At 33.7% G+C, this 14,097-nt stretch overlaps 1 protein-coding gene across 1 annotated transcript in view; it reads right to left on the bottom strand.

Annotated features, from left to right (window-relative positions):
- Window positions 1–14,097, bottom strand: part of Gprk1 (G protein-coupled receptor kinase 1) — a 270,067-nt gene extending 255,970 nt beyond the window's left edge. The window contains exon 1 of the mRNA XM_085944455.1: window positions 13,656–14,097. Within this exon, the coding sequence (XP_085800581.1) occupies window positions 13,656–13,768 (113 nt within the window). The 5' untranslated portion in view covers window positions 13,769–14,097. The remainder of the gene's footprint in view (window positions 1–13,655) is intronic.

The raw sequence follows: 14,097 nt of genomic DNA, 5'->3' as shown, positions 1-14,097 counted from the left end.
AAAACTTTATAAAGATTAAATCAGGTGATAAGTCTTATATCTTCGCATATCACATAATCCCAAGAAAATTAATACGTCGGATATTTGATTCAAGACTCACTAGTCACTGTTATCAATAAAAGTATGTATGTACTATGTTCATTGTTTATAAATAATGATAATTGTGTCAGATATATGTACTTACATTAAAAGTATGTTATTTATCTGAACAACTGACTTTACAGAATTATAATTTGTGGTAACGGAGATGTCAATTTGCACATAATCGAAATACTTGAAATCGTTTAAAAGGTAATTCAGAAGTCCCCGTGATTCCAGTATTCAAATACCTGCGGGGATTTCATACCTAATCAATAAAATCAAGCGAGATTTCTAAAACCTAGTTCCCTACTTGTTATTAAAATAATACAAAGTATAATAATATAATATACATAGGTACATACAGTCCACACTTCCTCAGTTGCATAATGGCATACATAATATAATGTTTATTTACTGGTACCATCATGTCATTCAGGATTATTTTATTGATATAGTACGCGATAAAACCGAACCATGCGGGTGCATAGATTTTCCAATAGCGAAATCTTGGGAACATCAAACAATTTCAAATATTTGCAAAGCTAAGACAATAGGTATAAGTACAATTGATACCTACACTGATACAATCTACATTCAATTTTAGTTAGTTAGTAGTATGGTGTAAAATCAAGTTGTAGTTATTGTAGTAATCAACATTTCGTATGTACCTACCTAGCTGCCAATATTATCAAATACTTATTATAAGTGTAGATAAGAAAATAAGGTAGGTGCGTACCCCATTAAGCTTGTGTAAGTAAAATCTTCGAAATAAATAATTATTGCTTTTCTTCAAATATTATACAATTGATCACTGGTGTTTGTTGCGTTCGCTAACTTCGAAACGATACGACGAAGAACTAAAATTGACGAGTGGGAATTCGCCCACGATGGCAGAGTGGTAACGTCACTTACAGTGTCGTGGATCCCGGGTACGAATCCAGGGTTTGGAAAATTCACGAGATGTTTTTCAAGGTGTGTTTGGACCTAATGCGTTGAGCAAATGGCCAACATCCATTTCTCGTAATAACAAAATTCTGTTAATACAACCTCCACTATGTGGAGACCCATACGGTCCTCTTATGATCGAACCTGGTGATGTATAATTAGTATCCAATATACATTATTTTAATATCTTCGTTTTGGATAGAAAATCACTTTTTTATTTCAACAATAATAATTTTAAGAACTCATTTGATACAATTCCTATATGTTATATCATGACATTATATTCATAATTAAATTATTATGATGATGACTGATGACTGGCTATTAGATATTGTGATCGAGAAATCTCGTCTCGTAAATTCTCGAGAAATGTTCAGATAAGGCTAATATCAAACCTCAATAAATTAACTTTCTGAAAATTGGAAAATTCTCATCTCTCGAGATTTTTTTTAACTAGGCTGCAAATCGAAAATTTTGGCATAAGTAAAAAAAAAATGGAATTAAGTATCTACTTACTTACATTCGTTGTTGAAAATCTCGATGAAAAATAAAATTGGCCGGAAGTGTTAAAAAACAGCTTTCGATGTTGAAAAAACTCGATTCTGAAAGGAATTTGTTAAATTTTCCGATGAAAAAAGAAACCAAAAAACCAATCTATTCTCTAGAAAACAAAATATTCTTGATTTAAAGAATTTATCTCAAGAAATGAAAATAAGTCGATAAAGAAGCTCTAGGTACCTACTGATTTTCACATTGATAAATATACACCTATCTAAATACGCCGTGTCTGTAAATGCATCAACTATTAGGAAGTAAGTATACGTTTAATACTAACAAACCCCTCGATGATTTAAATTATGTACTTGGATAGATAGTAAGTAATGAAGTTGATCAAAATGATTAGTACAGTTTGGTCGCTGCTTTAGTCGGGAGGAAGTTGTTAAATAAATCGTATTACGGCTTCCTGTCTTGTTCAAGCGCGTCCATTGTTTAAGCGCGGTGCTGGTGTTACCCAATGTCAGTTTGATCATTTCATTAGGTATTTAGATTTTTGTGATATATACATACCTGCAACTAGCTGTCCACGATGAGAAACCAACTGTGTGGCTAAAACTAAAGCAGGCTAATATTTAGCGCATACATATTAGAATAGATTTAGCAATTATCATTTTAATTGAATTTACCGCATTCTTAAAAGAAAGCGTCAAATGTGTGTTGCTTTCACTCCTATACTATGTTATTTAAACGTAAATTTCAGGATTATTGAAAACTCCAACATTACTTATCTTTTTCACTCGAACCGTTATGCGTAACAATTGGTGCAAAAACTTTTTGATAATAATTATTGCTCATGTACCCAAATAGTAACAGATTCCAGGAGCGTGTAAATATTTATTTTCGAATATAAATAAATTAAAAATTAGAACGCGCGCTCTGATATAATGCATTTGGCCGGGCACAATAAATATTTGGATAACGATAAAACACCACGTAAAAATAGGTGAAACCAAAATACGTAGGTAGGTGTTACTTTCATAATGGAACAAGATTCTTACCTACATATAATATTGATACGCTTCGCTATACGTTTATTATAATTAGGGTGACCATAGGTTCTTATATAGGTACCTAAGGATTATAAAAAATATACATTATTTTAAAATTATTGTTAAGTAAATAATATGTAATATCTAAAAAGAAGTTCAAACAGGGGGAAAAAATCACTTCCTTCCCTCCTGCAGTGTAGTAGTGGCATAACGCATGCCTTCAAAGCTGTGTTTCGCGATTCTGAATGACAACAGTTGACTAAAATTTGATATTTTATAAAGCATCCGGATCAAGGATCCAAATGGGTTGAGCTAATGACTACCAACCATTCCCCGTTAAAAGTGTGTCAAGATTAACTATATAGAGGTGGGCCCACTGATTGATTTTTGTTAATTTTTCAGCTTAAGTTGAGAGTGCTTTTTATAGTTTTTCGTTCTAACATTTTTCTTTCTGATCAAGCCGACCTTTCCGCCAAATATGAAAATTCCGTCCAGAATTAAGTCGAGAGCTTTCTCGTCTAGCTTTTCCTTCCATTTTTTTCCTTCACATTTGTGTTTCTTTTTGGTTTTGCTGGATTTCTTACTTGTTTATTATTGTAATCCGATTGATGGTCTCTAAAATTTCGAGATATGCGTCGAGACGGTTGACAATCTAGCAATGATATTCTATGTATTCGGATGACACAAACAATATATACTTCGAAGACTTTATTACGAAATTTATTTAGCTAGTTAAGTACTTACTATAGTATTGGATTCACATTCCTTATCAGTGTTTTTCCTACTTATATCAACAATAACAGGAAATAAGTAAGTGTATATTAAACCAGACACTTTTTATCTGGTTTGTTGACTTACCTGTTCATTAGTTTTATTTATTGTGACTAGTTATAAGACGTCATTATTTGTCATTTACACATCATCTAATGGCCGCGACCACAGGTTAAATGCAATAGAATATTAATTAACCATCGAAAGTCGAGCGGGTCAATTTACATAATATAATAAAGGTTAGTGTGTCTGCTAAGGGTGTGTTTCATATTGTGTTGATATGCAAATATTTCGCAGATAACCCCAATTTCCCAAGACACCTACTAATTCAACACAAATAAACATTAAGTTGACAATGTGCAATCCTCGCAAATAACTTAATTGGGGAATTTATTAAAAAGAAACCACTTTCTGCCATGACATAGGGGCACATATAACACACCTGCTAGGGAAGAAGTAGATATATTATGTAGATTGTGCACAATATAAATTATGTAAGAGTCATGCAAACTATACTAAGGTTTTATTTTTATTTTTCATTAAATATATATACACACACTATTAATTACAATAAACACAGTATGTAGTACTAGATCCACATTTAATATCAATCAGGAGAATATCTAATGCTGTGTCAGAATAGGTGACACTATCAGGGAATGATTCGGGACCACGACCAGAGTCAGACAAGGTTGTGTCCTTGCTCCGTTTCTCTTCGCCATCCTCTCGATGACTTCATATTACAAAAATCAATACCACCTGGCCGAACCATAGATGTTACATAAGCTGATGACAATGTCCTATTTGACATCTGAATCGAGAGCGTTCAAGAGATAATCGACAGGCGGCATAACAATTCGTCTCGAGTTGATTTTTAAATCGAAACCAACGTTTTGTCCAATAACACCTGTCCTGATTCAGATTTCCTCCCGATTAGCGACGGGCAAAACATCGAATGTCGACAGCTTTAAATACATGGGGATGCACTTACGGGAGATGGCACTTTGCAAGGAGCGCTAGCTATCCGACTGGGAATGGTTGAAGCAACATTGAACTCGTTGCGGAATGTTTGGGACCCACGACTGTACTCGCTTAAACCCAAATGCCGCATATTCAACGCTTGCATTTTGAGGGTGCCGTTTTGTGGTAGCGATCTATGGCACCTTACGAAAGCTATGATCAACTATATACTGAGGTTCGAGAACAGCTGATGCTTGCAGCAAATACTAGGTGTGCAATAGTATAACTTTAGTACCACTGAGAGTGAAAGAGCAACGTTGAACATGGCTCGGCCACATGCAACAAATGACTCAAGAGAATTTCACCCTGGCATGCCTATTCTTCAACCCAACCGGAATCCGGCTCTCCGGAAGGCCGCTAAATAGTATCCACGGCAGTGGCGAATGGTGACGTTTGGAACAAGATAAGCTGTGGAGATCAGAGAAAGAGTCACACTTGTCAGGTATATTTACGGGAAATAAGAAGGTAATACGATATTACTACTGATGAATAGGTACACTAATTCGATGAAATTTCAATAACTCACTGACGATTGAAATCGTAAATTGAGCGCTGAGTCTAAATTATGTGTTTTCCTAACTTTTCTTGTATACACATCAAAAATCATTAGATTAATCAACAAAAAAAAATAATATATTCTATTCTATATTTATTACGTGATTTGAATGCCAAAAAAAATATTTTTTTAAACTATCTTAATTATTTTAATGATATAAGTATTATACGCAAAGATTTTAGGCTTACGTGTTCGCGCCTATCGTTTTGTATAGACTGCTCCAGACATCCTGAGGTCACGTGACATAAAGTACATACAAAAAAAAATCACTATTCACGGCAAATAATTACACAAATTTGATGATTCAAGATGTCGCGATGTTGCATATTTTTAAAATTTTTCTTAATAATACATTCCTACTTTCCTATGTATACGACAGATGGCGTTGGCAAATTAAATTATTTTTACAAAGTAAAGTGATTATATAAATGTAGGTAGCTACGTCAATATGTAATTAAAAAATATTTTTCTAAATGTAGGCTTTAAAATTTAAATAATCGCCTAGTATAGAGTCTTCGCCACCGATCCACTGAGTGTATACGGCGGAGCTACGAGATGCTGACATGGCCTGGAAAGATGAAAAAAGACTGGCGAGCGACAGGGATTCTTGTAGGTGCGTGGTGTACATCCAATTCCCATTGTTATAATATGGATTATTTATATTTATTGGTAAATGACGTAGTAGATTATCCTTGAGGGTGCATAATTAGGTATCTGCTATACGATGATACTTAAGCATCAATGCATTAGCCGTAGAGCTGTAAATGCACCTACAATGTTACAGTATCTATTAGTGATAGCAACATAATGATAACAGTGCCATCGAGAATAGAACATCCATTTTCCTAGTTGCTAAGCCGTGGGAACGCCGCGCCTAAAATCAACGTGTTTATTTTATCAAGTCAATCCTGGGAAACGTATGTGGGCATTTTCGCCAAAGTTTGTACATGTTTGAAATTTGGGTAATATTATTTTTTCACTCAAATTAACCATTTTTATATAGCTAGCAGATTCCTTGTTCTATTGCTGAATTGGTGATAGCAGTTTTTCAGCAAAATATTGATTAATACAATATTTATATCATTTTTATTATGAAATTGGGCATAATAAGTTTCCGTTCCGTGACTACGAAACTTAGCTTTTAAAACATGAATGAAACACTTTTTATCACTTAAAAGAGCTCTATTAGATTAAAAAAACCATACACTTCAAAATAAAACTACAAATAGTCAAAAAATATTATTGAATTTTAATTCTTGGGCACATTTCGTTCCCCTCCGTTACCCTATGTCTATAATGGCAGAGCATTTTTCCTTTAGTATTTGAAAAAACCAATCAATGTTCGTTCTGCTATTTTTTTAAAGACAATAATCACTTTTACTAAATTTTATTGGAAAAATAAATAAGTTTCGTTATTTAATAATCAAATGAAAAATAGTTAACGTTCAACTTTTTTGGGGACATTTTCGGAATGGAACGAAATGGTAACGGAGTGTAATTTGTAAAGCTTAAGTTACATGTTAACATAAAAACAAATTTTTGTTTTATGAAATTTATTTGAATTTTTTGATAGACAGATAAATATTCAACGTGCGTCAAAATAACAAAACAAATCAAACTTAATCACTAAAATAGACATATTTTATAATAAATTTCACAATACTTGTAAAATAAGGTAGGTAATAATTTTGACACACTATACATTACCATAACTTTATTTGGCATTTATATTATTTGTAACTCAGATAAAAAATATTTTTAAGCAAATTAACAATATATGAAAAAAAAAATCAGCAAGGGATTCAGACGCGAGTTCCTAGCGCGGCACGGAGTATATAACTTTTACGAAAATAATTATAGTCAAACTCGGTTATTACGATCTCGGACATAGCGAGATCTCGGATGTAATAACGAAACATTTGTTGACAATTGGTTTATGATTTTCGCCATACATTTAATTTTTTCACTGTTATAACGAGCAACTTATCGGATATACCGAGCTAAAATACTGTTAATGTGTCGACCGTTTTAAAACATTTCGACCCTAAGCAATAAAATCCGATTGGACAGGATGCCGCCGGGGTCGGATTACGTTTATGACACTAGTAAAGTGTCTAAGTACCTACCTTATTGGTGTTTCACCGACAATAATAAAAAAGTATCCACGCATATGGTTGAAAAATCCAAGGTTTGTGAAGTCCGTAGGTACCTACCAGCGTTAATTACAATAAACAACTTCTTTTGTAGTTTATGAATGCCATGCTCGTTTCGGGGATTTTTACGATGGTTTCCAAATTTTTTATTTTCGACTTTTTGTGTAATGTGACATGCTCATTTAAAAATACCTATTCTCTGATATAACGAGTAACGCTTATAACAAGCAAATTCAGTCGGTCCCATCTTCCTCGTAATAACCAAGTTCGACTGTATGTTGCCTTGAAATTTACTTGTATTCATCAACATAATATGTAGCTATACAGGTTGATTGTAATCAAGACGTACTTTTCTGACATTTCGTGAATACCTACAGTTCTAGGTATTAAATCTAATCGAGTACACATTTCTGTTAAACGTGACAAAAAAATACTTTTTCATACATTTTTATAAATTTCTATGCCTAAAATGTATGGAGAAGTTTTAAAATTTTGGTGGCGTATAACAGAAAGAGTATGACAGAGCCAGTGCCTGTCTCGCAATTATTTCAGTCTGGTGTTTTTTCTTTTCCTTCTGTTGTTTTTTTTTATCTCCATACTTTTATGTGCGCTATTTTTGCGTATTCAGACATATCACATACTTTTTTAATCTTTATTATATTATTATATTATAGTCAGGTTATTTTCTATATTTTTTAATGAAAATATTTTTGTTTTTCATACGAACAGACAAAATAAATTTTTTTATAATCTATGAAGAACTAAACACACACTGTAAACCCAACTTTATGCATGCCATTTCGTTACTTTTACATTCCACATATACGTTACCACCAATATAGTTTCGGAATGGAAGTAACGGATTCTGTTTCAGAAGTGTTTGAAGCCAAAATTTAGCTTAGTTTTATTGTTAAACCTGCGATATGTTTTATTATATCTGTAGTATGAAAGATAAGCTCCATATGTGTAGTATGTGAAATAGAAATATGTGTTTTCTTACCTTATAAATCGTGGTAACAGTAGTGGAACTTCTTAAATGACCAACCCAGAAAGCAACCTGTTCCGATAGCGATACCGACACACACCAACAATTTAAAGTGTACATGGCGATCAGTGTTATACAAAAATGTTGCTACATTAAAAAAAAACATATTTATAGTGAAAATTTTTCGCCTTCATGCTAAAATCGTGGTAACGGAATGTGGAGTTCCACTTTTTCAAATATCCTGGGACACACTTTAAACGTGATTTTTTTTCAATATTGGTACAAATTTACGAAAAAACTATATATTTTCCAAAAATATATAATGTAAGCTGTTGAAAACACTACGAATTTAATTTTACACACTCAAAATTAATGACGAAATCAGACTTTGTTTATTTGAATTTATGGGTGGGACATGGTAAAAACGCACTACCTTTCGATCTAAATAATCAATTAAAAATATATACAGGTCAGATAGTTGTATTTAACTGATTGAATAGAGTAAATTAATAAATTTGCATGTTAAAAGTACATAACTTTCCAACATTTTATAATATAATAACTATGAAAAAATCAATCAAAGTCATGGGACATGCCAAAAACGCAATGTACAAACTTTGGCGAAAATGCCCATGTACCTAGATAAGTGCCTCACATAATCGGGGACAAATTTTTTATCGCATCTGTGATAAAACTACTTACGATAAAAACAGTGTGTACGATAATGATGGAAATAGCATCTTGATACGACAGTCTAGCCCTCACTCTAGCATACTGTTATTAAACTTCGCGCAAATATTCTGACTGGGACTGGGAATGGCAAAGAATTGTGGTATTACTTAGCCAACTTAGCGTTTTTCTTGCCAGATCTAGCATCTAGCTAGCAAAAATGCATCTAGCTTATGGCGTTTTTATTAGCGTTTTTGATGCCTTCCAACAGCTTTAAATGTGCTGAAAATAATAGATATTTGCTAGACATTTTATTTAGTTTATTTATTTTCTTACACATCAAGTTTCTGAACATAAGATATTTAATGAAGGTAGATCGGTACTTGAGAAATATAACAACACAATAAAACAATATGCGTATAATTGGCGTTATAGTGATATAATGGTATCAGATAATATAATTTAATGTGTGCATATGCATGTGGCATCGGATTGGCGATTATCGGAGATTCGACTCTGTGCTATTACCTAAATAAGTATTAGATACTTATCGTAAGTTGTTTAATCATTTTTGTCAATTTTGAATTGAGTTTCTGGGAAAATATGGTGTGATTACCCGTATATCCATTTTTTCAATTTTTGCACTTTTTTATCGATAGGCAATAAAAGGTAAGTAAGTATTGAAATTTTACTTTCACAAAATCTAGCGTTTTTTTTCTTACCACATAGATAGCTTGTTTTCGTACCCCATCTGGCATGTTTATGTCATCAACTGTTGGCAACACTGATAGATATGATCAGCAAATATATTTATATCTAGCCCATCACCAATAAAAGTAGATGCGAAGGTGATATTGATGACAGAATATTATTGGTTTATTTTTTGTGAAGAAGTAGGTACATATCAGTTTCGAGTGGTTGTTATAGGCACTATTGATGCATGTTGCAGGGATTTTGTTATAGCTACTTTGGGTGATATTTTATACTCAATTTCAGCTTATGAAGATTTTTGTATTGCGTCAGTTGCGTTAAAGAAAATCACCGCTGGGAAGATCCAAAAATGTTGTAAGTTGGTAAGTATATTTAAGTATCGAAAAGGTCAAAATATGTGTAGCTTAAGACAAACGTTGAGTCTGGCGGTCAGTCAAGCGAGTCCATCGTCAGCAATCTGAGCATTCGAGAGAGACACTCCCCGAATTAAGAGCACCGCGGGCTTTCTACTGACACATAGATACCCTGAATGCTGCTGAACGGATTGACTGGTCCTGAAGGCTGGGCGTCGTACCAACGAAGAAGAAGAATACATTTTTTAATTTAATTTGATGGCAATACTAAACTTTGGCTGACGAACTACATCGCACACTATCAGCACAACTACTGTATCTAGTCGTAATTTCAGTATTTACGACTGGTCCTGAAGGCTGGGCGTCGTACCAACGAAGAAGAAGAATACATTTTTTAATTTAATTTGATGGCAATACTAAACTTTGGCTGACGAACTACATCGCACACTATCAGCACAACTACTGTATCTAGTCGTAATTTCAGTATTTACGACTGGTCCTGAAGGCTGGGCGTCGTACCAACGAAGAAGAAGAATACATTTTTTAATTTAATTTGATGGCAATACTAAACTTTGGCTGACGAACTACATCGCACACTATCAGCACAACTACTGTATCTAGTCGTAATTTCAGTATTTACGACTGGTCCTGAAGGCTGGGCGTCGTACCAACGAAGAAGAAGAAGAATACATTTTTTAATTTAATTTGATGGCAATACTAAACTTTGGCTGACGAACTACATCGCACACTATCAGCACAACTACTGTATCTAGTCGTAATTTCAGTATTTACGACTGGTCCTGAAGGCTGGGCGTCGTACCAACGAAGAAGAAGAATACATTTTTTAATTTAATTTGATGGCAATACTAAACTTTGGCTGACGAACTACATCGCACACTATCAGCACAACTACTGTATCTAGTCGTAATTTCAGTATTTACGCATAAAAACTCACCTGTCACGTGAAACCGGGAAGAAATAGATCAACAAAAAAGTTTCTTACTTACCGACTGATAATATTAGATAATATGTTTTGATATCTATAAATAGGGAGACATTCTTAGTAAATTACTGTCAACGGATAGCATAATAATAATTAATAGAAAAAAATGTATTATCAAAATAGATTTTGGGCTATTTTAAAAATTCTAACGATGTTTATTTTTAGCACGAAAAACAAAACTGCGAACATCAAAATACGGTGTTATTTTTATAATATTTCGAAAGGCAAACAATGATTTGATTACAGAAATAATACAACCGAAAGCGATTCCCGCGAAATACCTTCATTCGCACAAAAATGTTTCTATTTCTGGAATGCTTCACTCAAGAAGTTTACGCAATACATTTGAAGTTTTCTCGTAAGCACTGCTCATGTTTATACACATACATACTCACTGACTCCTCATTTCGATAATTTGTGATTTAACTAAATAATGATCGTCAATCAATAAGCACTGCTCATGTTTATACACATACATACTCACTGACTCCTCATTTCGATAATTTGTGATTTAACTAAATAATGATCGTCAATCAATGCTGAATCGTCTTCCAGGCGAAGCCTACGGTAGTTTCCCTGCAAAAATCGTTGAAACAAGTTCAAATTCGACGTTTCTATAAAAATTGGAGGTGCCAGAGGTTTTTTTTCTTCATGTTGGCTCGGTTAATATAGAAAAGGTTTTATTCAACGTCTTTGAATAATAGTATGTATATATATTGTAATTCGAGAAAGTAATCTAGTTATCCATTGATTTAATTTTGTGTTCCTCGCAACTGATAATAACCGACTAAATTATTATTAATCGCTTTAATGTTTCAATCAGAAGGTTTTCAAAGCGGACTTCTTTCAAACTTTTGGTTTTCGGTGTGCACGTAGGTAAGTTTGTAAGTAAGCAATTAGCATAAGACGTAACTCTTCCCATCTCCCAATAATTTCTTTCCCAAATAAGGCGTGAAGGGGCGAGGGCGCCACATGCTAACATTTGAAATATCACCACTCAATATTTTGCATACTGTGATGGGCTTAGTTCTAAATTCGAACACCGGACGATTTATGATGGTATATCTATAATATTATAATGTTTATATTCTAATAACTATGTAGGTACCCACTTAAGATTTGGTATGGACATATTGTATTTCAGTACAGCTATTTTATGGTGAGTGGTGACTATCTAAATTTGAAGTACGTATCTTGAAGAGATAAACCCACAAAAAGATTGTTGACAGTTAACCAAAAAAATAACATTTTGCGGATGTCTTTCCATGAAATACAGAAGAAATATAGGTAGGTAACAAAATGTTCTATAAAAATGATTAGGTACCTACTGAGCTTTCTCAAAAAAGAAAAAATCGTTCGAATTGATGTTAGCCCGATCGTTCGAGCGTGCGAACGAAAAGAGATGTTTTAAACAACGATTTGCTCTAAAATCAAGTAAGGCTATGTCAAAATAAATACATATTTGCATTAAATACAGGACTGATACAGAACTCGTCATAAAAATAGCATGTTGTTTTTTTCAATGCGTGTTTCATCCAGTGAAAGGACCAATGGGTTACGTTAGGCGAGTGGCTCACAACCATTCCTCGTAAAAACTTATGTTAATATGGAAGTCCTTTGCTCAGAGCGAGCATGCTAATAGATTTTTGTTACATATGCTACATGCTTAAAATAGGACGGTCAAGTCGCAGACAATCCAGTCGGGTGCCTAAAATGGTCACTAAACGATCACGAGCCCGTTCGAAGCCCCGCTGGATGAACGAACACATCGAGTTCGGCGGACGTACGAAACAACGAAGAACTAGGGGGCAAAAATGCTGATAGGAGGCTAGAGGAGGCGTTCATTCCGTAGTGGACCGGCCCTGGTTGATAATAATAACAAGCATTGTAAAAAAAAAAAAATTAGTAAGTATTAAATACCTATATTACTTAAATGTGTCATAAATATCAGATTTATTTAAAATAAAATAAAACAATTGAAAACGTAAAACATATTTAAAATTATTCCGTTCTATGTAATATTGTTTTTAATGATTTAAACATTATGTGGGTCACTGAAAATTTTCTTCGTAAAATACTAGTGAGTACCTACCTATAATTTTTGCAAACATCAGGATCAGATTAATTGAAAAAATGTAAGTTTTACATTAAAGCTAACGCAAAACTATTTTATTACAATACCTATACAATACAATAACAGTAACATGAAGTTCAGTAAGTAGGTAAATAAACAAAATAGTTTACTTAATCAAAAATATGAATGAAAATTGCCCACCTTCATATATTTTGGAAGTATTTCTACAAATTGCTACAATGTTACCTAATAATAACAATGTCCATAATAAGCTATTATACCTACATATTATTTTACTTTACACAATATGATCAGCTGGTGCAAATTGCGGAAGTCCTAATATTATTAATGTTGATTTCAATATTGCACAATTACGTATACCTAGATCTTTTCTATTATAGAGATCGTGCTAGATTAAGAAACTGCATAAATTAAGGTTTAGTTATACAACACAGTAGTTGTTATTCACATTTAGCCAAGTATTTCTAAGAGAAAAGTAAAAACCATTTTTTGACATTTCAATATTGTGACTTGATCTGTGCAAAAACAGAGATGTCAGTTTTGTACTCGCACATCTGACAATTCGTTAATAGGTCAAGTTAATGGTATAATTTTATAAGTTTCCCTTTATCCTTTTAATAATGCATAACTAATAAACTTTGGCTATAAAATATAACGATATGAACTCAAATAACAGGCTGAATTTGAAAAACACGGCGTGTAAACGAGGCCACGACTTTGCGCACCGTCAACATTCTAATGTTTCAGCGAGGACATGGCGGCCTACCTGGGGTCCGGCAATATGATTTTCTTGCTGGCTCTAGCTGCCGGTGTGCATTTTGATTTTTCCATAGCCATAAGATAGCTCACATCGGCGAGAACTGCCTCTAAGTCCGCCATCTTAAGATATCACTTGCACTCACTCTTTATATTATTACAAACAACACTCACACTCACCGATTCTATATAACATTTCACCTATCCGAGGAAAGACATAACCTTTTTTTACGTAGCACTGCCGAATCGCCTCATAATAATGTTCGCCATCAATTACTGACACTGACCGCTCGAGGCAACATCCGTTCTTTTGTAAATAATAAACATTGCATCTGCATGACAGCGCGCACTCCGCGTCGAATGTCACAGACGGAGAAAAACTCTTTCTCACTTGTCAGCAAGTCAGACCGCGACAGCCCGTTGCTCCCGCTACCGCTAGTGGTGCTAGTGCT

This window comes from Rhyacophila brunnea, unplaced genomic scaffold (assembly GCF_057557595.1).
Source record: "Rhyacophila brunnea isolate RB1 unplaced genomic scaffold, BYU_Rbru_1.0 scaffold_17, whole genome shotgun sequence".
In the NCBI taxonomy this organism is placed as follows: domain Eukaryota; kingdom Metazoa; phylum Arthropoda; class Insecta; order Trichoptera; family Rhyacophilidae; genus Rhyacophila; species Rhyacophila brunnea.
The sequence above is the reverse complement of the archived record's forward strand: the minus strand, read 5'-3'. Positions and strand labels throughout refer to the sequence as shown.